At 56.2% G+C, this 22,088-nt stretch overlaps 10 protein-coding genes across 10 annotated transcripts; 5 read left to right on the top strand and 5 right to left on the bottom strand.

Annotated features, from left to right (window-relative positions):
- Positions 1-366: 366 nt before the first annotated feature.
- On the bottom strand, positions 367-1,001 carry L226DRAFT_573041 (uncharacterized protein; the record flags this gene model as incomplete). Its single annotated transcript, XM_067684770.1, has 3 exons — positions 367-572; positions 633-720; positions 774-1,001. The coding sequence occupies 3 exons, from the start codon at positions 999-1,001 to the stop codon at positions 367-369; spliced, it is 522 nt and encodes a 173-aa protein (XP_067533190.1).
- Positions 1,002-2,503: 1,502 nt separating this feature from the next.
- L226DRAFT_466954 (uncharacterized protein) lies at positions 2,504-2,939 on the bottom strand (the record flags this gene model as incomplete). The annotated part of the gene is made up of 2 exons (XM_067676017.1): positions 2,504-2,624; positions 2,680-2,939. Coding segments are annotated over 2 exons (381 nt in total), but the record flags the coding sequence as incomplete, so codon positions are not given.
- Positions 2,940-4,379: 1,440 nt separating this feature from the next.
- On the bottom strand, positions 4,380-5,756 carry L226DRAFT_466908 (sorbose reductase sou1; the record flags this gene model as incomplete). The annotated part of the gene is made up of 7 exons (XM_067676014.1): positions 4,380-4,413; positions 4,484-4,633; positions 4,700-4,827; positions 4,885-5,013; positions 5,067-5,195; positions 5,274-5,527; positions 5,594-5,756. 7 exons carry the CDS (start codon positions 5,754-5,756, stop codon positions 4,380-4,382), a joined length of 987 nt encoding a protein of 328 aa, XP_067533188.1.
- A 1,893-nt stretch (positions 5,757-7,649) lies between these two features.
- Positions 7,650-8,977, top strand: L226DRAFT_537114 (uncharacterized protein). The gene is made up of 4 exons (XM_067681258.1): positions 7,650-8,224; positions 8,314-8,482; positions 8,554-8,560; positions 8,633-8,977. Exons 1-4 carry the CDS (start codon positions 8,045-8,047, stop codon positions 8,790-8,792), a joined length of 516 nt encoding a protein of 171 aa, XP_067533187.1. The 5' UTR covers positions 7,650-8,044; the 3' UTR covers positions 8,793-8,977.
- A 331-nt stretch (positions 8,978-9,308) lies between these two features.
- Positions 9,309-11,070, bottom strand: L226DRAFT_573037 (uncharacterized protein; the record flags this gene model as incomplete). The annotated part of the gene is made up of 8 exons (XM_067684769.1): positions 9,309-9,551; positions 9,607-9,714; positions 9,789-9,900; positions 9,976-10,162; positions 10,213-10,315; positions 10,404-10,716; positions 10,784-10,826; positions 10,887-11,070. 8 exons carry the CDS (start codon positions 11,068-11,070, stop codon positions 9,309-9,311), a joined length of 1,293 nt encoding a protein of 430 aa, XP_067533186.1.
- Positions 11,071-12,727: 1,657 nt separating this feature from the next.
- On the top strand, positions 12,728-14,077 carry L226DRAFT_466805 (uncharacterized protein; the record flags this gene model as incomplete). The annotated part of the gene is made up of 3 exons (XM_067676004.1): positions 12,728-13,088; positions 13,146-13,485; positions 13,546-14,077. The coding sequence occupies 3 exons, from the start codon at positions 12,728-12,730 to the stop codon at positions 14,075-14,077; spliced, it is 1,233 nt and encodes a 410-aa protein (XP_067533185.1).
- Positions 14,078-14,901: 824 nt separating this feature from the next.
- On the top strand, positions 14,902-15,896 carry L226DRAFT_490167 (histone-fold-containing protein). The gene is made up of 5 exons (XM_067677310.1): positions 14,902-15,112; positions 15,245-15,493; positions 15,563-15,659; positions 15,729-15,822; positions 15,882-15,896. Exons 1-3 carry the CDS (start codon positions 14,957-14,959, stop codon positions 15,611-15,613), a joined length of 456 nt encoding a protein of 151 aa, XP_067533184.1. The 5' UTR covers positions 14,902-14,956; the 3' UTR covers positions 15,614-15,659; positions 15,729-15,822; positions 15,882-15,896.
- A 560-nt stretch (positions 15,897-16,456) lies between these two features.
- On the top strand, positions 16,457-18,661 carry L226DRAFT_554064 (uncharacterized protein). The gene is made up of 2 exons (XM_067682973.1): positions 16,457-17,375; positions 17,431-18,661. Exons 1-2 carry the CDS (start codon positions 16,704-16,706, stop codon positions 18,190-18,192), a joined length of 1,434 nt encoding a protein of 477 aa, XP_067533183.1. The 5' UTR covers positions 16,457-16,703; the 3' UTR covers positions 18,193-18,661.
- Positions 18,353-20,545, bottom strand: L226DRAFT_511770 (WD40 repeat-like protein). Its single transcript, XM_067678315.1, has 8 exons — positions 20,436-20,545; positions 20,310-20,383; positions 20,136-20,251; positions 19,859-20,018; positions 19,260-19,809; positions 19,034-19,195; positions 18,877-18,978; positions 18,353-18,807 (listed from the first exon to the last, which is right to left on the bottom strand). The coding sequence occupies exons 1-8, from the start codon at positions 20,489-20,491 to the stop codon at positions 18,774-18,776; spliced, it is 1,254 nt and encodes a 417-aa protein (XP_067533182.1). The 5' UTR covers positions 20,492-20,545; the 3' UTR covers positions 18,353-18,773.
- A 194-nt stretch (positions 20,546-20,739) lies between these two features.
- On the top strand, positions 20,740-21,805 carry L226DRAFT_466963 (uncharacterized protein; the record flags this gene model as incomplete). Its single annotated transcript, XM_067676018.1, has 3 exons — positions 20,740-21,280; positions 21,347-21,482; positions 21,547-21,805. The coding sequence occupies 3 exons, from the start codon at positions 20,740-20,742 to the stop codon at positions 21,803-21,805; spliced, it is 936 nt and encodes a 311-aa protein (XP_067533181.1).
- Positions 21,806-22,088: the final 283 nt, after the last annotated feature.

The following is a 22,088-nucleotide window of genomic DNA, read 5'->3' as shown; positions in this document are numbered from 1 at the left end:
TCATATTATTCATGGTGTTCTTGTCCACCTCTGCCAGCGTGTCAAGCGTGGGACCCTCAGGAGAGTCGGGTGAGTTGGCCATCATCAAGATTCGACTGAGCGGGCAGGGTTTCACCGGAGAGTAAGCGTGAATCATCCGTTGAGCAAAGGGCTTCACCATGGGGAATGGGCGAGCGACGGTGTGCTAGGTACAGCAGGAGGTGGTACCGATGACGAGGATGCGGACAGGGCTGAAGGGATGGAGTCGCGTGGGACGTCCATGCTATCTGCATCTCTGGAATCCTCGGCTGGTGGTGGCATCTCAAACTTCGGCAGGGAGGGAAGAGGGGGGAGGTGTGTGCGAACACTGTCGAAGTCCGCTGCGGGTCAAGGGGACTCGGGAGGCTGCACGAACGCATTGGTGAGGTGAGGTGATGGAGGTGGCGAAGGCGCTGCGATGCTTGTCTTGAACTCTGGTAGCTGTCTCGAGGGAGAAGGATGACAGGGGGACTGCGCCAAGGCCGGAAGACCACCGCGAGACGCGGGTCTTTCGTGGAATGACACCTTTCGCCCGGAATTTGCGTCTTGTTCTTCTGGGCAACGCATTGGGTACCTTGACTGGGGATAACGCGCGTACTGCAGTGATGACGAACCTGCAGTGGCTGGAGTTGGAGGGCGCTGAGCGAGCACTTGCTCAACCTCCCATGACTGCTTCTCCTCGCGGAACTTCAGTCGTTCTGTCTGGAAAAGATAGGTCAAATCGGCTTTACGAGTTGAATGGAGAGAGAACGCACCTCAAGTGGGGCCTTCTCCCTTTGTGACCGCCCAGCAGCCTCTGTGAACTTCCGTCGCTCCTCCTCCAGATCTTTGAAACGCGCATCAAGTCGCTTCTGCGCATGGTAGCCAACCGGGTGACGTGTGGGCGCGAGTGCAGAGCCGCCAATGGTGTTGCGGCGTGAGGGTTTGTGCGGCGGAGGAGGCTGGCAGGGGCGATGGAAGTTGTTTGGGAGAGGACGAGACATGGATGCTGGAACGTTGATGCAGGGGAGCGCGACAGGCTGGCAGTAAAGTCAGTGCGGGAAAAGCGCTGTCGCGATCATGGTAGTGTCGTCCAGCATCGTCGGTGCGCTGTAGCTAGGACGGACGGAGTCGCACAGACACAGGACGTGGTGGTTGGGCTGGGACCCGGCAGAGCTGGGCGCTCAATGTCGGTCGGTAGGGCGAAGGACATCTTGCAGCGCGAGGGGCAGGAATGAGGTCGAGCTTGCCGTCCGGTGCCCAAGCACGAGCCCACAGACAACGGCGAGAACGAAGGCTGGGTGTGTGCGAGGTAAGCGAGCACGCTGTCGCGAGCGATGAGCGCGACGTGATGGCAGGATGGCAAACTGTCGCCGGGATAGGCGCTGGCGCACCGCTCTGCTGGACGCTGGGTGCCGGCCTCTCTGGCTCGGCCAGCCCCTGCACTGGCCGACTGTGGGCGGCCGGTCGTTTGTATACTTACCAAAGCTCCATTGTGGTCGGCCATATGTGGCTCATGTGCGCGAATTTGGTTTGATTAGTGGAAGAAAATGCTACATAGAGCTAAAGGAAGTTGTCCCCCACACCGCCCGATGTCTCTCCGCCGTTGGCATCCTGCCCGAAGCCTGCAGCAAACTCATCCAACGAGTTCCCCCAACTAACCCCAGTAGAGCCCGTGAACGCGTTGTTGTTTACGGCGCCTGCGACCATTCCGGGATGAGCATGTGTATGCGGATGACCAAAACGTACATACCCGGCAGTGTTCCACGGTTGATGCGCGCGAGTTTCAGCTCATGCTCCTGACGCATTTTGAACTTGAGCATCTCGGCATTGAGCTGCGCCTTCTCCGCCTTGATGCGTTCCTTCTCAAGCTGCGCAGTCAGCTTCGCTTTGTACTTGAGAGTGTCTTGTTGAGCTTTGATGATCTGTAACTCGAGCGTCTTCTGGCGAGTGACCTCCTCCGCAACGGCAATGTCAAGTTGTCGGCCATCTTGAGCTTCTTCGATGACGACTTCTTATTGCCCTTGGTAGCGGAGATGGATGCATTCGCACGCGCGGGGGTCCTCTTATTCGCAGGAGGTGCGCCACCCTTCTTGGCCGCCGGAGTTCCAGGCTTCGCATCTTCCACCAACTCGGAGTCGCTCTTGACTCCCTCACCCTCATTGGAGTTGGCGGCAGACACCACAGAGGCACGTCGCTTCTGGATGCGCTGGAGGAACTCAGTTTCACCCTCCGAGGCATCAGAACTACTCTCATCATCCTTGAAGAAGAGGTCCAGAGAGGGTCGCGGTGCAGGCTTGATATCTCCGGCATCCTCGGACACTGTGATAGCGTCTCCAAGGATAGCATCAACGTCCACGGCATCGGCGCTGTTACCGACGCCCATCGGTATGACATTCGGGCGCTGAGAGATGAGTGCTTTCATGTTCCAGAACCAGGGAGACTTCTTTTTGACGATCGCTATCGCAAGCAAGTTAGTACTATGGTCACCGAACGCCTGATAGAATTACGTACACCATGCGTTTGTGAGCTCATTATTACGGGCCATGTCCAATTCATCCTCCCGAGTCAAGCCTGCTCCGGTTGTGCCCATCTCTGTCATATGCTCTCGGGTCTGCCTCTCGAGTCTAAATGCCAGCGTGAGTACTGTAAGCACAAATGAGACAAAGAAACAGTACCCACCCTTTCAAGCGATTCTTGATTTTCATGCCCCATGCTGCCAGAACTTTCGCGTCAGTGAGGGCCGGCGCAAATGCAGCGCCATACTTCTCGTGCTCCTGGAATAGTATTTTTGCTAGTTGGGCGTGGTGGTCCGTCTTCGCCTTGCCTCCTCCGTTTGCGGTGGATGGATGGCCACCGGGAGACGGGTACAGTGCCTGCTTGATGTCGCTGTTATCCTCGACCGCGGAGATGAGGCTCCACGTGAGCGTATGATTGGTCCACCTATCCCCCCAGAGTGCAAGGTCGAAGCGTTAGTACTCTTTACCAAATGGAGAACAAAAGATAGTGCACTGGACAGTAGAGTTACCCGCATTTCCACCCAGCCCACCGCCTATACCATCCTCATCAGATCCATCTGCTTCCTGCGAATTCTCGTCCTCCGAAGTGGCTCCGCTCTTGTTGGAATCGCAGCTGCCCTTCTGACTCGAAGGTTTTCCCGACTTGTGTGTCTTCCTGCGTGGCCGGCTCGGAGCGGGATTGACAGCTTTCTTTGTCTTTGAGGTCGACTGAGGTGCCATGAAGACAGAGAGAGAGAGAGAGAGCGTTCTCAAGGTGATGCCAGGCGGCGACGGAGTCAGCGGAGGCGCAGGTAAATCTATATTTTATTGCCCAGATATGTATTTAAGGTACCTTGTATATACCAAACCAGACGCGGAAAACATCATCTCGAGGTGCGAACAACCAGCACCTCCTCCAGAATCGCGATTCTCGACGTCGAAGCGAGTCCGGACTCGCTTCGACGATTCACCTCGATTCACAGAAAATCGCCTTAAGCGCGCGATTCCCGACTAAATCCGAAGGTCGATTAATCGTCAAGCCTCAATTTGAATCGACCTCGAATCGAGAACTCTGACCACCCCTATTGTTCGCCAGGCCGTCGATGGCTACGCATATTTTGTACTTGGTCACGGCCTCGAGGACGTCTATTATGTCGTCAAGGTCAAATAGCACCGGTGCGTCAAAGTAGACGAAGCGAAGAAGCGCCTCGAGGACAAAGTCTGATTCGGGGATGGTGAGTTCGATGCATTTGGGATAACGGCCATTGTTTGAGCGACGATGCACCTCCCGGTTCCGCGAGATGAGCTCGTCAAGTACCGAAGAGGCATTCCTTATGGTGCTTCTGATAACCTTGAAAGGTGTGCCGGCGGAAGTATGGAGGATGAGGTCGGCGTCATCCGCATTGAACGGAGGAGGTGCAGATTTTCGGACGTAGAGGAAGACGATGGAAGGTGAACGGTCGCGACTCGAGCATTTCAAAGGAATGCTGCTGGAGTCTCCATCCTGGCTTGCTGAGTCTGCAGCCTTCCCGCGCCGTGTGGAGGCCCTAGAGGACATCTTCGCCTGCGATGTCGTGGCCGTCGTTGTCGCTGCCCAGCGCGTCTCCCCGTCCTCATCATCAGATGTGACACACATCACATGACACGTCACAGACGCGACCGTGACTCTGCCGAGTTGACGCGCCTCAGCATGTCGCGCTCATTCTCAGTCCAGAATTGTTCACTCAAGCATTCCTAACTCACAACCTGAAGCTCGCGAAACTCATACATATCTGTACAGGTTAACTTCCCAGCAGCACGATGTGAGTGTTTAGTACTTCTCTTCTGTCCTTCTGTGGTGCTTGCTACTATGGCCAACTTGGACGAATGACTCCAGGAGACTTGTTACCATGCATGATGCCCTCCACTCACAAGAATGCTGTTGCACAATGCCGTCAGCTGTTTGAACGCATGCGCCCCAGAGTCTGCAATCATAGACAGACACTCACTCGCTTCCAGTGCAGAACGAGCTCGCATCGCTCGCGAGCCACGCCACGATGCCGCGAAGTTCGTCCGGCCTTCCGATCCGACCGAGCGGATTTTGGCTCGACCATGTTTCGACGAGTTCCGGACGCTTAGCCAGGAACTGTCCCGTCATACTGGAGAGCGAGGATACTAGGTAAGTTGGTCGCTCATCGGGACCCGGACATACGCTCAAGGCATACCTGGTGTTGATATATCCGGGACTGATCGTATTCACGCGAATGTTCTTAGGCCCAAGCTCGCACGCCATGCTTCGCGCCATCTGCAATACTGCAGACTTGGAAGTATTGTACGACACCCATGGATGGCCCTGCAAAGTCAATGTTAGCACAGTTGGGGTACTCAAAAGAGGTACGCGATTATATACTTTGTTCGCTCCATGGCCGCTGATGCTCGCAATCATGATGATGCTCCCGCCCTTCCCGAACCGGTCCATCTGCTGTCCCGCAGCCTGTGCTGTGTAGAGCACGCCGTTCACGTTCACTGCGATAACCTGCTCGTACGGTCATCTGTCCGATGCACGCATTCTATGGACTCGGCTGAACATACCTCTTCGAACTGTTTCGCGGGATAGGTGAGGCACGGAGTGTCACCCCGCAAGGTCCCCGCGGCCGCGACGCAAACATCCATCCTGCCCTCTCGATCTCCTACTGCCTCTCCAATCTTCCACATGGCATTCTATGGCAGACACGGAGGACCAGGGTCAGATTCAATTGACTCGACGCGACCAGCGAGCAGATTCTGGAAGAGACTAACCTGGTCCGTCACGTCCGCACTTATGTACTCCAGCCTCGCATCCCCGCCCGTTCCCTTCAGCTGAGAGGCATACTCGCGCACTTTCGCAAACTCGTCTCCAGGTGCCTCCGGGAGGTCCACGCAGTATACGGCACGCGTCCCAGCTTCTACAAGGGCAAGTGCCAACTCGAGTCCGATGCCGCGGTTCCCGCCCGTCACCAGCGCGACGCGGTCGGCGAGGGAGAACTCTTGCTTGAACAACGTCGGGTCCGTATCTCGACACCACAATCACTTCGTCAATCGCGGCATTCGAATAGGTTGCGCTGATAAGCAGGGCTTACCGTTAGAGGAAGAAGCTTCGAGTGCTCTGGCGACGCCGACCGGACCGTAGGACATCATGCGACCGTGGGCAGAGCAAAGGGAAGTACCCTTAGAGAACTTGGCGTGAGAGTGCCGTGCACGCAGGGCCGATGCCAGGCGCGATGCAGAGAGTTTGGGGAGCATCCTCAGCATCGTTTGGGTTGTCGCAGTGCGGCAGATGCGGGGTCGGATTGGAGGCCTTTTGTACCTTGCGTGCGTGCATGAGAGCATTAGAAGTCTGGATATAGTCACGACCCTACGGAGTTGCCCGCGGACGTCATGGGGCCCCGTCATGGGAACCGTAGGGCACTTGCTCTTCTAAGCTTGGTACTGGTGCGCATGACTCATGAGATGCCGGTTCGTAACGTGATACCGAGCACCGGTCGTTCATCGACCTCACCTGGCGCCATGCCTGGTGGCCTCTGCTCAGAATTACACTATGACGCGATGAGCCGCATACCACGCACAAGCCAAGAGGACACTCACCTCGAACGCGGTGGAGTAGGAGCTCGCGTCGCTCGCGAGCCAAGCGAAGACGCCCCGCAGCTCGTGCGTGAGCCCGAATCTCCCAAGTAGGTTCGAGTTGGCATACTTCGCCGCTGCCTCGGGATGGTCATTCAAGCTTGAGTTTAACCTGAAGGTGGCGCAAAAGTCAGCATTCAACGGCTACTGGCTATGCCAATTTCGATTCTCATACCCATCGTTCTTGGAGGTCCCGTCAGGTGGCGTAAAATAAATGGTGTGCTTTCATCGGTCAGACGTAAGTTAGCAACGGAAAGGAAGTTCGAAGACGAGATTGAGCTTCGCCATTCCCCATATTGGGCTCTGATCATCGATACCTAGGCTCATTCAAGTACGAGCCTACCATTAGCGGCAGAGTCACGATGTGCTATCGCTGCGAACAGCAGTCAGTGCATAGAGCCGTAACTGAGTCAAGATGCTCACAAATCGAGGGAGCCCAGTTTCGAGATGCTCTGGTGATGGTCGGTATCGGAGGGATCAAATTGGACAAAGCTATAGAGGTAACTTCGAGTTTGACACCCTCGGCCTTCGGATACTCGTGCTAGCGCAGAGAAGTTGGTGTGAACAATCGTGTTATTATGTGCAGAAGCAAAATGAGAGCAGCGAACTTGGATGGCAGGAGCCCTCGGAGGCGCTGGAGGCGCCATGTTTGTCCTTGTTGATACGTCGGAGTGCTACGTGCCGCCCTCAGTGGCAGTCTGTTACTTACATCCTGCTTACCTATGCTAGTATGTTGAGAGGACAACACACCTCAGTCTCATCTGCAACACAACCGGTGCCCGGGCAGACCGCGAACACTTCAGGCCGTCAAGCCATCATGCTCGGGTAAGCAGCCCGTTCATTTCAAAACTACTTCTCGAGTCTAGACCTGTCTACGGATATAATGATGATGACCCGACGTGATCACAGGCATACACGCAACGAACAGGAATATTGAAGCTGTCCCCCGCCATACCCGCCCTTCATTCTCTGACGGTAGTATCTCCGAGTCCGATAGCGCCACAACGGGACATGTTGTTCCCTGCCGTACCTATTCAAGGAATGCTCCCGCTTCGGAGCTTGCGCCAGAGTAGATATCAAGTTATGATGCGGCACAAGCACTACTTGCAGCGCGACATCTCCTGGCAACTTCACTTGACCCGGCGACGCATACTAACTCGTATCCGACAGCCAAACACGCTCGCCTCGACTGTAATGAAATGGACTCCGTTCTCTTCTTGCAGCTTGCAGTAACACACGATAGAACATCAGAAGTTCCCAAAACTGCTGTGCGCGCTGAGGCAGTGCCCCCAGCGCTCCACAGCATAGGCAGCGTTCCCGCACGCCAGCAGCAATAGACGCTAAAGCCTCTGAAACATACCTTCCTGTCCACTATGTCGACAACGTCCATCCGGCAGGCATTTCAAGCAAAGATAACGATTGTATCACCCCATAGGTATGTTCTGACTGACTCACATGTTATAGATATCAGTACAACAGCTCATATGTGGCCAGAAACTCCGAAATCTGCATGCAATTGGGCGACCAATTGCCAAAGCAATACGGCAGCTACGAGCTAACGAATTGGGAGTTCGGTAGATGAGACAGTAAAAGGTGCGTATATCAAATTTTGAGCCATTCGCTCCATCCGTTCTTGTTGGACAATTCGTACAAGTCGGAGGCTCCGGTTTCAGCACCCCCAGCGTGCTCAGCGCCCTCAGTGCGCTCAGCACTTTTGGGAACTTCTGATGAATGAAGGACGCCCTGACGGCGGACGACAACGGTCTCGACAATCCTGAAGGGGCATATAAGTCGGGACCGTCGAGACTCGCCACCGTCACTTCCCGGCAATCCACCCACACTTCTTGTCTCGAATCTGTGCACCTCTGCCGCACCTACCTCCCGAGACTTGATACTACAGGACAGAGTCGATGCGCTGTGCACATCTATCTATCTCTGCCGCATTCCTACTCACCGGCTGCGGTCTCGTCTCCGCAGCTCACTTACACCGTTACCCTGCGGCCATCGAAGCGTCGGAGCATGTGGCGGCACCGGACGGAATCACGGCTATCTCGGTGCATGCTAGAGGCACGGAGAAGGAGCGCAGAGAGGTCCGTATTGCGCGCCCCGAGTCCCGACGTGCTGGACCCGGGGTAATCAGGAGAATTTCGAGCCTGAGCGTTGCTAACGACCTCGACAGAGCGGCGGTAACTTGATTAATTCCATTGAATACTGCACGGACCCGAACTTCAAAGGGCAGTGCGCCATGCCGACGGTCACGCTCGAGGACTGCATGATCATCACGGACCCGGTGTTCATGAACACGACCTCGAGTTTCCGGACAAACGACGATTGCGTCTACTGCGAATGTGAGTGCGACACCTTCGTGGGTGTCGTCAGGTTCGAGACTCACTGATCACGACTGCAATTACGGTGCTAGTGTATAGGTGCGTACCATTCCCTTGCAGTGTAAGATTCGTCCCGAGGCTGATGGCGACGGTCTCCGGTCTACTGAACAGGGACTCATTCTGTATCACCGACATTGCCACAATCTACGCGGGGACCGCGGTGGGGGACGGTGGTGAAAGCAGCAAGGGCGCGAACTTCAACGACAAGGTCTTGTCGTTCCGCTGCCGACGGGGAACCCGAGAGTGGATGGCGCCAAACTGTCCGTCGTGATCTGTAGCGGGAGAACCGGTATACGGCCGCGATGGATTGAACAATGTTCAGGTCATAAGTGAGGGCTGGTCTGCAGCCCGAAGATGGCATTCTAGGAGGGTGTGCAGGAAACGGACTCGGGGCTTGGAGTACAACGTAGGTGGGCGTGTTCTAATTTGTGCTATTACTTCGCGAAGACCGGCGGGAAGATTTCATCGGCTTTCAAGTCTGAGTACCGAACGCGCGTCTTATGCGTGACGTTGGTATGGATGCAAAGAAGACGGGCAAGGAAGGAAGCACATGCCGCAATTGATAGGTCCGGTACTTCTGCCCAGTCCCGCGCCTGTCGCTGGTACTGCCGGAGGGAACCGACAGGATGTTGCTTTAGCCTGCGGAATGAGCGGCCGTACAGATAGTACAGATTATTTTGACTTTGCATACGCACAAGCAGAGACCCGGCTATCCAAAACTACGCGCTGGCGGGGAAGATACCATATCTGCTTTGTGGACTCAGCGGACCACGAGGTGGACATGCATCTATGGTGCCAGTGGGGCCGATCTGGGGACGTCTTCGACGACGTCCGAGACACCTCCGAAGGTACCCTCAACGGTATATGTGGACGTCGTGCTCATCAGTTCTGAGAGCGTCCGGCGGCAGCGGCTCCTCCCCCCGGGGACGTCAAATCGGATGGACCCGAGCTGCGCTGCATCATGTTCTGAATCCTCATAGAGCGACTTGTCGATAGCACAGATGATGACGATGAGCGTCGGATACATGCCCTGCAGCGTATGCTGTGAGAGACACGTCCAGCCTACTCACGAAGCTCGCACTCACCATCAGTGGGACAAGGCAGCCCCGCATCACGTATGTGAAGCCCTTTCCAAAGCCGATCAGCGTGGGGCTTTGGGATATATCCGCGATTACATATAGCGTCACGAGAACCTGCATATGCGATTGAGTCCTCGGATGGTCAATTGCCATGCAAGCTACAGCAGAGGAAGCATGAGGTCTCGTACCCAGAGACAGCAGTACAACAGTCCAGACTCTACGAGCAGCGCTAGAGTGCGCCCTACCTGCGTATCCGGGGAGGATTCCTTCAGATACGTCATGATGTCACGTCGATGCTGCCTGTACATCCCAAACCGATCTCAGCATTTGTCTACTATCATGACGGGATACTTGGACGTTGAAGAGAGGACACACCATGTACGATATGCAATGAGCGCTGTTGCGATAACATTCGTCAAGAGGGACACGCAAGACGTGACGATCCCCCAGACGTCCCCGCTCAGGAGGAATTGGGTACTGTTGTAGTGTGAGGTAGAGTCGAGATCATCTGTGTTGTCGAGAGTGGAGTGGGCTGGTAATACTAGGTCTACGACCCCGAAAGCTACACAGCATCAGCAAAGTTTGCATGAGAAGGATATGCAGGGTACGTACTGACGGTAAGGAGGAGCATCACAATACAGATCAAATGGACGATACGGCTATCTGGCCAGAGCACCCACGCTCGCCACCAAACGATCGCATCGCCAACAACGACCTATCTCCGAGAGAGAGGGTAGGATAGTCAGCGAGTGAGGATGGGGTGCAAGTAGAGTAGTAAAGTTTCCCATGATGGAAGTACTCACACTGACTGTCATCAATGCCGTATTCGTGAAGTCCTGTGTCCAATACGCCTCATGAAACACTCCAGGCATGTCTGAAATGGTGAGTGGACAATCCGAGTCTCCTAAGGCACTAGTATCAGAGCACCATGAGGAGACCATGCAAGCTTGCATGTCGGATATTCCACCCAAGATCTGAGACGTGAGGCCAGGTAGCTTGGAGAATACTCTCGCAGCCACCGTGAGCGTCACGATCAAGTACGCGGCCGTTGAGGCCCACATAGTGACAATCGCGGTGAGCATAAGTGCCGTCGCCCTTCGCTTGATGCCCTTAGAGCTATTCCCAGCCCGGGCACTCAGCATTAGAGGTCTGCGATGTCAACGGTAGTTGAATCGTCACGTACAAGAGAACATACGCTGCCACCGCAGCTAGCATAGTAGACAATCCTGCAGGGAACGTGGTGCTGGTCATCCCGAGTGCATCTTCAACACACTGACTTGACATACCGAAAAATACGGTCAATAGAGCCAGGTTGATGGTGTTATCTCTCAGGTGCGACAGTTCGTATGCGAATGTCTGCTCGAATTGCCGAAGCGCGACATCCACGGCCTGCGAGAGGTTCGCCAGGGCAGCCGGTGTAATGGAGCACGTAGTCACATCCCGAACTGACAGGTCCGAGGGTAGATCCATGCGAGGGGGTACGGGATGGGGCGGAAGAGGAGGGACACTGTCGTGCGACCTTGACGATGTATGGTGGTAATATCGGTGACCGGCTCTTAGGTGAACCGCAATGAGCGTTCTCTCCTGAGTCTCCGGAACGAAGGCGACCAGCAGCCCTCTTCAACATGTACAGGATAATGAGAGTATGCCGCATGCGTTAAAGGTTCCGTCCGCATGTCATCTCATGAACACGTCCTGGAACCATGCAAAGTGAGTATCGAAGATTCCGGTAGACGTGAAGGACAGATCACCAACTCATGACGCTGGGCAGAGTCATTGACCGCGCGATCGGTGTACACTGGCACAGCCATCCTTCTGCCACGATCCTTCGTCCGTATATCACCGGAACGGGACGCCAAGGACTCGGTTCACGGAACTACTGAGCATTGGCTACAGGCTGCATCCGAAGGTGAAATAAACTTCAATTTGTCGTCCAGGCGCCGTTCTATTTGACTGCCGTCTCGGCCGTCTTTCTAGCCAGCTCAGAAGAAGTCGGAGTGCCGGTAGAGCTTGGGCGCAAAGTATTATCGCCTATCGACGTGGGGAACGTGTTCAAAATACTCGAGAGCGAGAGCGTCTGCCTCTGGCAGGTGACACGGCGAATGCGGGTGAAGAAATCCGGGAAGCATTTTCCTGGACAGATTCTTCTAGCGCGCAAACAATAAGTATCATTGGTGTTGGTTATATTCCCTTCGCGGTGAAGAGTAAGTGAGATCAGCATGGCACCATTAAGATGACCTACCACGGTCGTGGTGCCGCCAACTTCAAATGGGCCGAGGAGCGCAAGCGGAAGCGCGAGGAGTACCGCGCCTCGGACGCCGCCAAGAAGACTCGCGTTGACGAGCGTGTTGGTGAGCGTGTTGTTTCTAAGGCTGCCGGCGGATCGGGGTCGCAGTCCACGTCGCTGTCCAAGACCGCTGGACCTTCCGGACCTTTCAAGTCGAAGCCAAAGCCGAAGACATCGAAGGGCACTGAGGCGATGAACGACGACAGAGACGCAAAGGGCGAGACCGAGAAGGAGGAGTTCCAGCTGATCGACTACGAGACCGTTGGCGAAGAGGTTGGTATGTCGAAGGCGGAGGGCAAGCAGCATGCTGGCTCGAAGCGCGCCTAACTTTCCATATTGGTTCTTCCGTTTCGGGACACTTACTCCCCGATCTTTTCGGAAGGTCGCTCTCCACGTTCGCAACCTTCGGAGGGCGTATGTAACGCTCATCTCCCCTCATTTCCCTCTCTGACATCGTCCGTCTTAGACATCTCATTTGTTCCCATTATTTTCTACCGTTCCGCTGACCAACGCCTACGCCGTTCCTTACCCATCTCCTACCCGGCTTGCTTAGCGCTGGATCCTTACCAACCTCCTCCCTGTCCTTACGCGTTATCGTATACCTTCGGACTTGGGTTCTTAGTCGTATATATATACACTCGGACGTTGTCCTGTATTTCCTAGCATACTCACAAGCAGAACAAACAGTCTTTACGCCATCTCCTGCCGAGCGCTCTACCGTGTGAAACCGACCGGCGTCACTTTTCCTTAACCAGAGAAGTCAACGTTTGCATGATGCGCCGCGCGTTTTCATCTTTTGATCTCACGCCCACTTGACATCCTCTTGCTTTCTCCCTTACCATGTCTACTGCAGAGCCTCCAACCCCCATCGAACGCGCTGAACGTCTGTGGCGTACGGCTTGGGGTCACCCGTGGCCGCATCGGTTCAGAAAGGTTATTTCCATCCAAGACATCTTCCCCGACGGGGACGTACCTATCTCAACCGACGATTCCGACGACGATGAAAGCAGGATTCCGAACGAATTCAAGTACACTTGTTTGCATGGAATGAAGTCAGTATTTGAGGCGTGCGGCGGAAGCGCTACACCAGTCCAGGACGTCCTCGTGATTCGTCCTGAGTACGTGTGGCTCCGGGAGACGATGCAACACGGCTACTTGGCCGATGCTGACTCGATCGTAATAACCGGGCAGCCTGGCATAGGTGCGTAGTATTTTTTTTGCTCTGCAAAAAATGCTGATTATATCAACATATGCACAGGCAAGACGGTCTTCCTCCTATACCTTCTACTGTACCGTCTTGAGCGGAAACTTCCTACCGCGATCCACTTGTATGGCGACGCCTTCGTCATGTTCAACAACAAGGGCGCGGAAATTGGGTCAGCGAGGGCTCAAGGAACGAGCATTACGGAAGACTACTGGGCCCTCACGGATTCCAACGCCAAACTCGCTCAGCCGTGTAACGCCTTCATAACATCTGACGCTCGGGTGATCCAAGCCTCGCCGCCAAAGCCTGACAGGTGGAAAGCGTGGTGCAAACACCGCTCTGGAAAAGTCGTCGTCTCAGACTTACCGCGCCCGCTTGAGATAGGGGCTATCGTGTATGTGGTCTATTTCTCGGACGATGGCAGACGTACTCATAGTACATGGCATATACACAGGAAGGAGCTCGGGCTACAGACAAATGAGGTATATCCTCTGGTCAGCAAGTGGGGTCCGTGCATCCGATCCATACTCTCGGTCTTAAAACCGAAGGTAGCTCGCAAGAGCTCGGAGGAAGGTCGCAAGAGCTCGGAGGAAGATCGCGAGAGCGACGCTCGCATGGCTCGCATGAGCGAGGAGGACGCTCGCCTGAGAGCGAAGACTGCTCGCATGAGCGCGGAGGCTGATCTGAGCAGGGCAGCTGAAGACGCAGCAAAGGCTATCTTGGCCATGCCTTCCGCATTCCTATCCCCTCTTCAAGCGCGAACGCCGGACGATGTGTGGTCCGCCCTTCTCTTCGTGTCCCCAGATCGTCAGCGGCTCCCGGGCACTGATCTGGTCTTCGATTCCGGTGGCGCGTTCACCCACATTCCTACCCCGTACCTCACCGAGGTTTTCAACGCCGGTCGCTCGACAAACAACAAGCTTTGCAGCTCTTTCGCTGGCTCTCTTCGCATGCTCTCATGCAACCATTCGCAGCCTTGGACTTGAAGCGACGCATGCACGTCCACTTGTCCAGTAGCTCTTCGCCCCTCACGATCTTCCGCGCGCACAACATGGAATCGACTATGCAGTCGTCGCTGGAGCTGCTCTACGGCACCGTCAGCGTCCTTTCATGGTGCGGGGCGTTTCCGACCTTCTATTGGCTTCCGTCGGTGTCCAATATCCCGGGCATCGATGGCGTCCTCGGGGATAGCGCGAATGTCTACGTGTTGCAAGCCACGATCGCGGGCGAACACCGCAGCCCTGAGGAAGGGCTCCGAAATGTCTGGGCGCACTTCGACCGCAAGATTCGGGACAAGCGTGCTTGGCACATCGTCTTCGTCACAGAACCTGAAGAGTTGGCTCGACAGTATGCGGAGACGTTCACAGACAAGTTGAAAGAGTTTACCCTTGGACAGGCCCATATTGGGGTGACGGTGTGGGGCTGTGTCCTTCCTGAGGATGTCGCTTAGTTTGTGTAGTAATATGGACTCCTGCAAGGGGAGAAACTTGACATATGTCGAGTCGGAAGGTTTTACCGAAACTGGTGTTCGTGCACTGTTGTTGTAATCGTACTGCACATGTATACTAGAATCTGTGCCTCCGGGATGCGCTGTCCGAATGCTTTGTTCTGCACTGAGGTAGAGGAGGAATACCGTCTTCCCTGATCGAAGTAATCGGCAACTACACACAGACCAGGCTGCGTCGTTACTATGATTGAGATAGCACCAGCCCAAGTTAGCCATCACTACCACCGTGGAAGCCCTGGGAGGTCACGTGACGGGCGACCGCGACGACTCCGACTCCGAGTGCGACTCGGACGACGTTTCACTCGACCTCGACCTTGCCCCTCCTTGCACGTATAGCTCGCTCTTCGGCGCGGCTGACATGTCTGAGTTCGTACCTCCAACCATTGCACCTCAGACGATCGCGCCTGCATCAGAGGATGGCTCTGCTCCCCAACCCGCCCCAGAGGCCCCCGAGCCCGCACCGATCACCGAGCAGGAGGTTGGAGAGTACCGCGAACAAGATCGCTTTCTTCCCGTATGTTTTGCTCGTCGTTTTATCCTCCGTGCTGTCGTGTTCACCCGTTCGATCCCGTTTTCAAACTCGCCCGACCCCCATCTCGTACTTCGCCTATATCTCGCCCCCGCACTCGTATGTTCCCATGCTAAGATCGCGAACGTATCACGCATCATGAAGTCATCCGTCCCCGCCACGGCGAAGATATCAAAGGAGGCGAAGGAGTGCGTGCAGGAGTGCGTGTCCGAGTTCATCTCGTTCATCACGTCCGAGGCGGCGGAGAAGTGCCAGATGGAGAAGCGCAAGACCATCGGCGGGGAGGACATTCTCTACGCAATGGTCACGCTCGGGTTCGAAAACTATGCCGAGACTCTCAAGATTCACCTGGCGAAGCTCAGGCAGGTGCGTATCATAATCCTGCACGTCTGAACCGCTGTGCGTACCGTAGACTGGACTGAATCTCGTACGCAGCATCAGGCCACTCCGGGGAACCGAAACATACCCGAGGTCGTGGACGACTAAAGCGCACGTTCTTGGTTATGGATTGGACGCTGTTATGGGATCTCGTGTGTGTACTGTATTCTCTGTAGATTGGAATGCTCATCGACTTGCTCTACGCATCTTTGGTTTGCACCAGGTCACCGTCCGGCCCCGTCTCGCGCCCGCTGGGTTCTCTCATGCTAGTGGAGTCTTGAGTGGCAACTCTAGAGTATTGGACATGGACCATCCAGGTATGTTCGCACACCTCGTTCTCCGCCATTTCTGCACGGTGAACTGAGTACTTCTGAAGCAGGATAGTCGCACTACTTAGCAACGACTCACGCCCAAGCACGGCACGTCGATAACGCCGAGTGGTGGCCCGTCCCAGACTGTACTCGCCTTTTTCGCCAGCGCTGGGAGGAAAGGAGCGGAGTTCTCACCTAATATCGTTGCTCCCACAGAGTAGTCGGCGAGCAAGACGTAACGTAGACATACATGTAGTTAGTGTCGCGAGAATGGGAGAGTAATCACTACTTAGTAGTCCCATGTCTGCACGATGAACTGAATACTTCTGAAGCAGGATAGTCGACAACACCATCGTGCCAGAAGCCCTCGACTCACGCTCAAGCACGGCACGTCAATAACGCCGAGGTGTTGGTCCGTCCCAGACAGTACTCGCCTTTGCCAGCGCTGAGAGGAAAGGTTGTTGTTCACATGGAGTAGTTGGCGAGCGAGACGTAAAGTAGACATACACACGATGCTCCCATGAAGCCTTGTATACACTAGTATCCCAAGAACGAAACACTGATTACTTCCGGGGACCAGTCGAGATGATGAGCCGGGTAAAAGAGCAGGAGGAGGTTGCCGGACCGCCGTGATTGTGGTTTCCGCATATCTCCCCACACGCCGCGACCTCCTGTTTTCTGCCCAGGCTGCCTTTCTCTGCCACGTCCACCACTTCCCTCCGGTATCTTGTCTTGTAACGTTGCTGTTCATTCAGCGGCCTCCGCAGCAGAGCTTCACTGACTCGGCTAGTCTCACGAATTATCACGTTCACGACCTCAAAACATCAGCGCCCCAAACCCTCTTCCTCCTCTTCCTCCTCGTCCTACGTACCATTCACCTCCTCCAGATGGCGCACGTACAATTCTCCTGGTCGGACTCTATCCAAGCAACCCTTTCCTCATGTCTTCCCTGCTTCAAGTCCACCGACGCTAGCGACGACGAGCACGAGCACCAGCGCCCACGCAACCCCGCCTTCGCCCACGCCGTCCCTCCGCCCCGCGCACGCCCAGACGAGCTCGAAGGGCTCCTCGCCGACGCCTCCGACGACGCGGACGCACTCTCGCTGCACACGAACCCCGGAGAGCGGCGCAGGAAGAAGAAACAGAAACGGCGCGGCGCCCCCAAGCACATCCGCGTGTTCGGCTTCGACCTCTTCGGGCGCGCTCCCGCGATCCAGCTGCCCGAGTCGGACGACGAGGACCCACTGGTGGTGGGACGGAGACGCAGTGGGAGTGGGAGCAGGGCAGGCAGGGCGGGCGGGAGAGGCGGGATGGGCAGCGATGGGCGGACGATCTCGAGCTCGAGCATGGACTCGGACGCTGCCCCGCTCGATGCGGCGGCGATTGAGGCGTTGAGTGCGGCGCGGCAGGCGGAGGCGCGTGCGCGTGAGGAGGAGGCGAGAAGGGAGAAGGAGGAGAGGCGGAGACGGCGGAGGGAGAGGAGGGAGCTCAAGAAGGCCGCGATGGCGGCGGCGCTGGACGTTCATGCGAACGGCGACCACGAGTTTGAAGGTTTCCAGGTGCGTTTTCTCCTGCTGCGACTGTCCCGCCGTTCGCTAACAAAACCGTCTACAGGGAAGCGGACCCGCCCTCCCGCACCTCACCTCGCCCTTCACATCCAGCCTAACGTCGGGCACAGGCTCAGGCTCGACGTCCTCACACGAGTTCGGGCCCTTCGCGCACGGCCAGCCTGTGCAGCCCTTCGACCCCGACGCCGCCGAAGCCGCCGAGGCCGAAGCCGCAGACGGCGCAGACTTTGGCGGGGAGTCGTACACCTCGCGCCCGCGCAAGTCCCTCGGCGGCGGCGGCGGCGGGACGATGAGCACGTCCGACACGCGCTCCTCCTCGAGCCGCGGCACCAGCGTGAACGGCTTCGCAGGCCCCGCGCCGTATAATCACCAATTCCTCGCCCAGCACCAGCCGAGTGTGCACTCGCCGCTGTCCGAGAGCGTGCCGTCCTCGCCGCTGTCGCCCACCGCGCCCACCGCGGAGAGGAAGAAGCGGCGCAAGTCGAAGAGCAAGGGGATCTCGATCTCGCACTCGACCTCGTCGCAGAGCGCGACGGCGTCCTCGCTCATGTCACCCCCGCCCACCGTCCCCGAGCACCTGCCCGCGATCGCGGGGAGTGCGGCGGACGACTTTGAGGGCTTCCCGGGCGACTTGGGCTCGTCTGGGCTGGTTGCGACGGGCGGCGCGGAGCATGTGCACGAGGAGCAGCAGCAGCCGAGGAAGCCGGAGCCTCTGCCCGTTTCTGGGTTCCCGAGTGTCGGCCTGCGCGGGACCGGGAGGAGGAACAGCGATATGGGCGTGTTTCTTGCGCGGAGGGGAGATGAGTGAGTGAGCGAGGTTGGTCTACAGTACTTTGTCGGCGATACCCTCTGTGATCATGTCTCGAGCTCGCATCTTGGATACCCTCCTCCATTCCACAGTACCTTCTCTCTAGCTTTTCGTTCGGTCGTCGTCTGTCGTCTTGGATATTGTAGACTGACTTCTCCGTGTTGTGGATCTGTTTGTCATTCGTTCATTCGTACTAGTACAGCCTTCACGACATCATGTGCTCTTACGACCCGTAGTGTATCCCACTCATGTACGTTGCCGTTCGGGTGAGGGGCGAGGGAGGACGACCGCATCGACTACCGAAGCCCCGAGAAGGTAGCAATGCTGTGAGACAACGAGCTAACAACCGTCCTTGTCCTTGGAAATATCCTAGATATAACGGCACCAGCCATGACCGAATATACTTAGTATTACATGTATGGTAGCGCGACGGTATTCATGAAAGTCGTGACGCTGAACATAGACAAGCCCATCCCCAACAAGTGCGGTTCCGACCGTGGTGAAGGTGAACAGAGGAGAAAAAAGATGAAGACCAACAAGCAAGAATACACAAGCTCCAAGCAGGGCGCTCAGAACTTGGCTCATTCTGCTGTTTCGTCGTTCGAGTCTAGCAAGCTACGACGACAAAGAGAGAGAGCGCGTCAGCCTTCAACCATCTCCTTGTGGGACCGAGAGAGAACGCACCTGTACTGCTTCATCAACGAGCACTCGCCGCCGTTCTCCAGGTCGATGTTGTACGAGTAGAAATAGCCCTCCGACGAGAGTACCATGACTTGCGGCATTGTTCTAGCACCGAGCGTCAGCGATCAAGTACACAAGTACACATACAGAAGATCCGCACCCATTCAGCGCAGCAATACACCGCGCGCCGCTCGTTGGTAACCGGAGGAACGCAAAATCTCGTGAAGGCTCCCACATCTCCGTGAGCGTATTCGGAAGGTAGCCACCGACGGACGACGTGAGGTTCTTCGTCAGGTGCAATGATTTCCGCCGCAACGTTGACCTGCAAGACCGCAACGCGCGTGAACAACCAGTGTGCGCATAGCAGCAAACGCAGAGGTACATACGAGACACTGCCGCCCTTCTTCCTCTCGACATATGACTCGTACCCGCCGTCCAGCCCCTGCGACCCCTCCCTGCTATCGATGGACCCGGATGGACTCGACGGGCTCTTGTCCACACTCACGCGGCCCTGTCCCTGTCCGAGCTTGAATATGTGCACGGTGTCGTGCGCGGAGCTGACGACGAGCAGCGTGGAGACGATGTTGAAGTTAATCGAGTATATGCGAGCCTCGCGCGTGCCGCGGCGGAACTGGTAGAGCTTCTCTGCGCCGGGAATGCTCCAGACGCGGATGACCGTTCCCTTCTCGGACGCGGTCGCGAGCATGGTGCCCGAGGAGTTGATGGAGAGGAAGGAGATGGGAGACTTGTGCGCTTGGATGACGTTCGCGACGGTGAGAGAACGCGTGGAGAAGAGGAGGACGTCGCCCGTGGAGGGCGCGGAGGAGGGAGGCGTGGGCTGTTGTGACGATGTTGCCTGCGAGAGCGCGGGTGAGGGGACGGGCGAGGGGTATGCGAGATAGGAGTTGTCGGCGGAAGGCGAGAGCGCAACGATGGCTGGGGAGCATTGGTGCCTGCGCAGGTGTGATCAACTGGTGACACTCACCGTTCGGGTTTGGTGTTGTCTCTATGACGTGCAAGAGCTTCATGTTCGAGATGTCGTATATGTAGATCTCCACTTCTAGGACGATGACCAGTGTCTTGCGGTTGAGCTTGACAGCGAGGATAGACGAGGGAAAGGGGAGCTCGCAGATCATGGATTGCCGCTGCGCAATGCAAGTCAGGAACCGTGCATGTACGGGAGCTCGTGCCCGGACGCGTCGTCGCGAGGGTATGCCGGTGTAACGCGAGTCGCGAGAGCAGATGTATGACTATTCACGCACCTTGGTGTTTACTATCTGCAACTTCCGAGGACTTGACTGCGGATGGTCCGCGGCACCGACCAGCGCGAGCAACGACGTGCAGAACAGCATCTCCACAATCCCTCTCGCGCCATCATCTGCGTCCCCGGGCTTGGGTGAGTCCATCATAGGTCTCGGAGATATAGCAGTACGCACTCATGGTATATACTCTTCCAAATGGCTCAACATTCGTGATACTGTAGCCCTTCTTCGTGCCGACGGAGATGCACCTGGGAGGACGGTGAGGAGAGCACGGGCTGGAAGGCGGACGGACTCACTCACGTGAAGTCCTGGTTGAAGTTGGCGAATAGCATGTTGGGGTTGACGCGCTCAGCCATGGCTGTCGCTCGTCGTCGTCGGGGGCGTCGGGGAGATGGTGGTGGTCGCTGCTCACGTCGGGGCGCGCGTTGCTGCAGGCGAGGCCCCGGTGACGAAGGCGTGACCTGTGTGACTCGAGCGCGTTACGATGCGGGCGCGACTTGTCCTCCGCGTCCATCTCCTCCGCTCCGCTGCTGCCTGCTTCTGGTCTTGCTTGTTCTTCTACGGATGCTTTTCTGAAGTTTGCTGTTGAGGAGGTTGTGTTGGGATGGAGACCGAGCCTGTGTTTCACTCCGAGGATGTCGACGATGAACTGCAGGCGTTGTACAGGCAGCGCATCCGCGAGCGCGTGCGTGTGCCAGAGATGATAGTGGAAGCATACCGCACTGCCTGGGCTTCATTCTACGGCTGGGAGCCGGGATACAGTGAGCATGTCTTACGCAGTCTACAAGCCCCGAATGTTGGCAGCTCGGCCTCGAATATCGCCGACTTGTTAGAAATGCGAGACTTCAATTCCATGGAGGTGGACTCCGACCCATCTCAGGTCTTCACGGTTTTGTCTACCGACCTTGGGTCACATCCCCGGTCCTTTCAAGTACATGATATAACACTTCCTGATGTTCCTGTGGAGCACTTCGCATACCCCAAATACGAATCTTGTACACCCGCAACCCGGAACATATCCCACGAACGCGACCCAAGAATATTGGACTTCATACCCTATGCTGATGAGCCGGACTTCTCTCTTTCCCTGTACGCCCGACTACATGCCTCCTTTGCTTGGCAAAATATTTGGTATGACGTGGACTGTGAGTTGTCTACCTCGAGTCGCGAATGACGCGTAGCAGTGCTGAACGAAGCTATGTTTCTGATAGACAAACTAATCGCATTGCATACCGCCTGGTCTCTTTATGCCTCTGGTCTTTCTCCAAAGGAAATGGACGAGTATCAAGTTCGCTTCCTTCCTCCTATCACTGGCAGCTCTGGCTTGTTAACCACATTGCGCAATCGGTGAGCGCCTCACTAACATCCGTCCCGATGTTTCCTCTTTCCACTCATTATGTCTACTACGTAGTGATCTCATAGATTGGGGAACAGCTGTGTCTTCTCAGCAGCTAGTCGCTCTCTGGGACGCGTCTCTGAAAGCGACGCGCCCTCCCGGGCCCAACCTGTGGAGGTCTGTCCGTAGTCTCGATGCTGCATTCTGCCGCAGCACAAACTGCATCGAAGCCCTGTGTATGCTACATAGTACGTTTCTTCTCCAAGGTTTGTCTCCGTCCGTTTATTGTGCAACCAGAGGCTCCGAAACCCCCACCGCGGCATGCGAAGCATAAGAAAACAAACGAAGAGTACATGGAGGGCACCAGGCCGTGTGGTGCCAAATGCTACCGTGCCGCACAGGACTTGGTGCGTGCATACTCCGAGCGCTCCTCTTCCTCGTCTCAGCATTGCTGTGCATTGGATAGGAGGAGGAGGACATCATGGAGATCAATCAAGACATCTGTGATGTGCTCAAGGTCTTCCCGGACGCGCCGATATGCAAACTCGCGTTACTCTGCAACGCGGACTGCCGCGATGTCAGTTCATCTCTTCATTCATGTTCTCCGTGTTGTGGAA

The sequence above is a fragment of the Lentinus tigrinus genome (assembly GCF_003813185.1).
Source record: "Lentinus tigrinus ALCF2SS1-7 unplaced genomic scaffold L226scaffold_22, whole genome shotgun sequence".
Classification (NCBI taxonomy): domain Eukaryota; kingdom Fungi; phylum Basidiomycota; class Agaricomycetes; order Polyporales; family Polyporaceae; genus Lentinus; species Lentinus tigrinus.
Note: the sequence above shows the minus strand (reverse complement) of the source record. Positions and strands in the feature narration are given on the sequence as shown.

What these genes read in the sequence shown, in the direction of transcription:
- L226DRAFT_537114 (XM_067681258.1), top strand. Translation starts at nt 8,045, where the DNA reads ATGCGCTGTGCACATCTATCTATCTCTGCCGCATTCCTACTCACCGGC. An exon ending in CGGAGAAGGAGCGCAGAGAG is followed by an intron (nt 8,225 to 8,313) that starts GTCCGTATTGCG and finishes CGACCTCGACAG; the next exon opens with AGCGGCGGTAACTTGATTAA.
- L226DRAFT_490167 (XM_067677310.1), top strand. Translation starts at nt 14,957, where the DNA reads ATGTCTGAGTTCGTACCTCCAACCATTGCACCTCAGACGATCGCGCCT. An exon ending in AACAAGATCGCTTTCTTCCC is followed by an intron (nt 15,113 to 15,244) that starts GTATGTTTTGCT and finishes TCCCATGCTAAG; the next exon opens with ATCGCGAACGTATCACGCAT. An exon ending in ACCTGGCGAAGCTCAGGCAG is followed by an intron (nt 15,494 to 15,562) that starts GTGCGTATCATA and finishes TCTCGTACGCAG; the next exon opens with CATCAGGCCACTCCGGGGAA.
- L226DRAFT_554064 (XM_067682973.1), top strand. Translation starts at nt 16,704, where the DNA reads ATGGCGCACGTACAATTCTCCTGGTCGGACTCTATCCAAGCAACCCTT. An exon ending in ACGAGTTTGAAGGTTTCCAG is followed by an intron (nt 17,376 to 17,430) that starts GTGCGTTTTCTC and finishes AACCGTCTACAG; the next exon opens with GGAAGCGGACCCGCCCTCCC.
- L226DRAFT_511770 (XM_067678315.1), bottom strand. Translation starts at nt 20,491, where the DNA reads ATGGCTGAGCGCGTCAACCCCAACATGCTATTCGCCAACTTCAACCAG. An exon ending in TGGAAGAGTATATACCATGA is followed by an intron (nt 20,252 to 20,309) that starts GTGCGTACTGCT and finishes CCGGGGACGCAG; the next exon opens with ATGATGGCGCGAGAGGGATT. An exon ending in GACAACACCAAACCCGAACG is followed by an intron (nt 19,810 to 19,858) that starts GTGAGTGTCACC and finishes AATGCTCCCCAG; the next exon opens with CCATCGTTGCGCTCTCGCCT.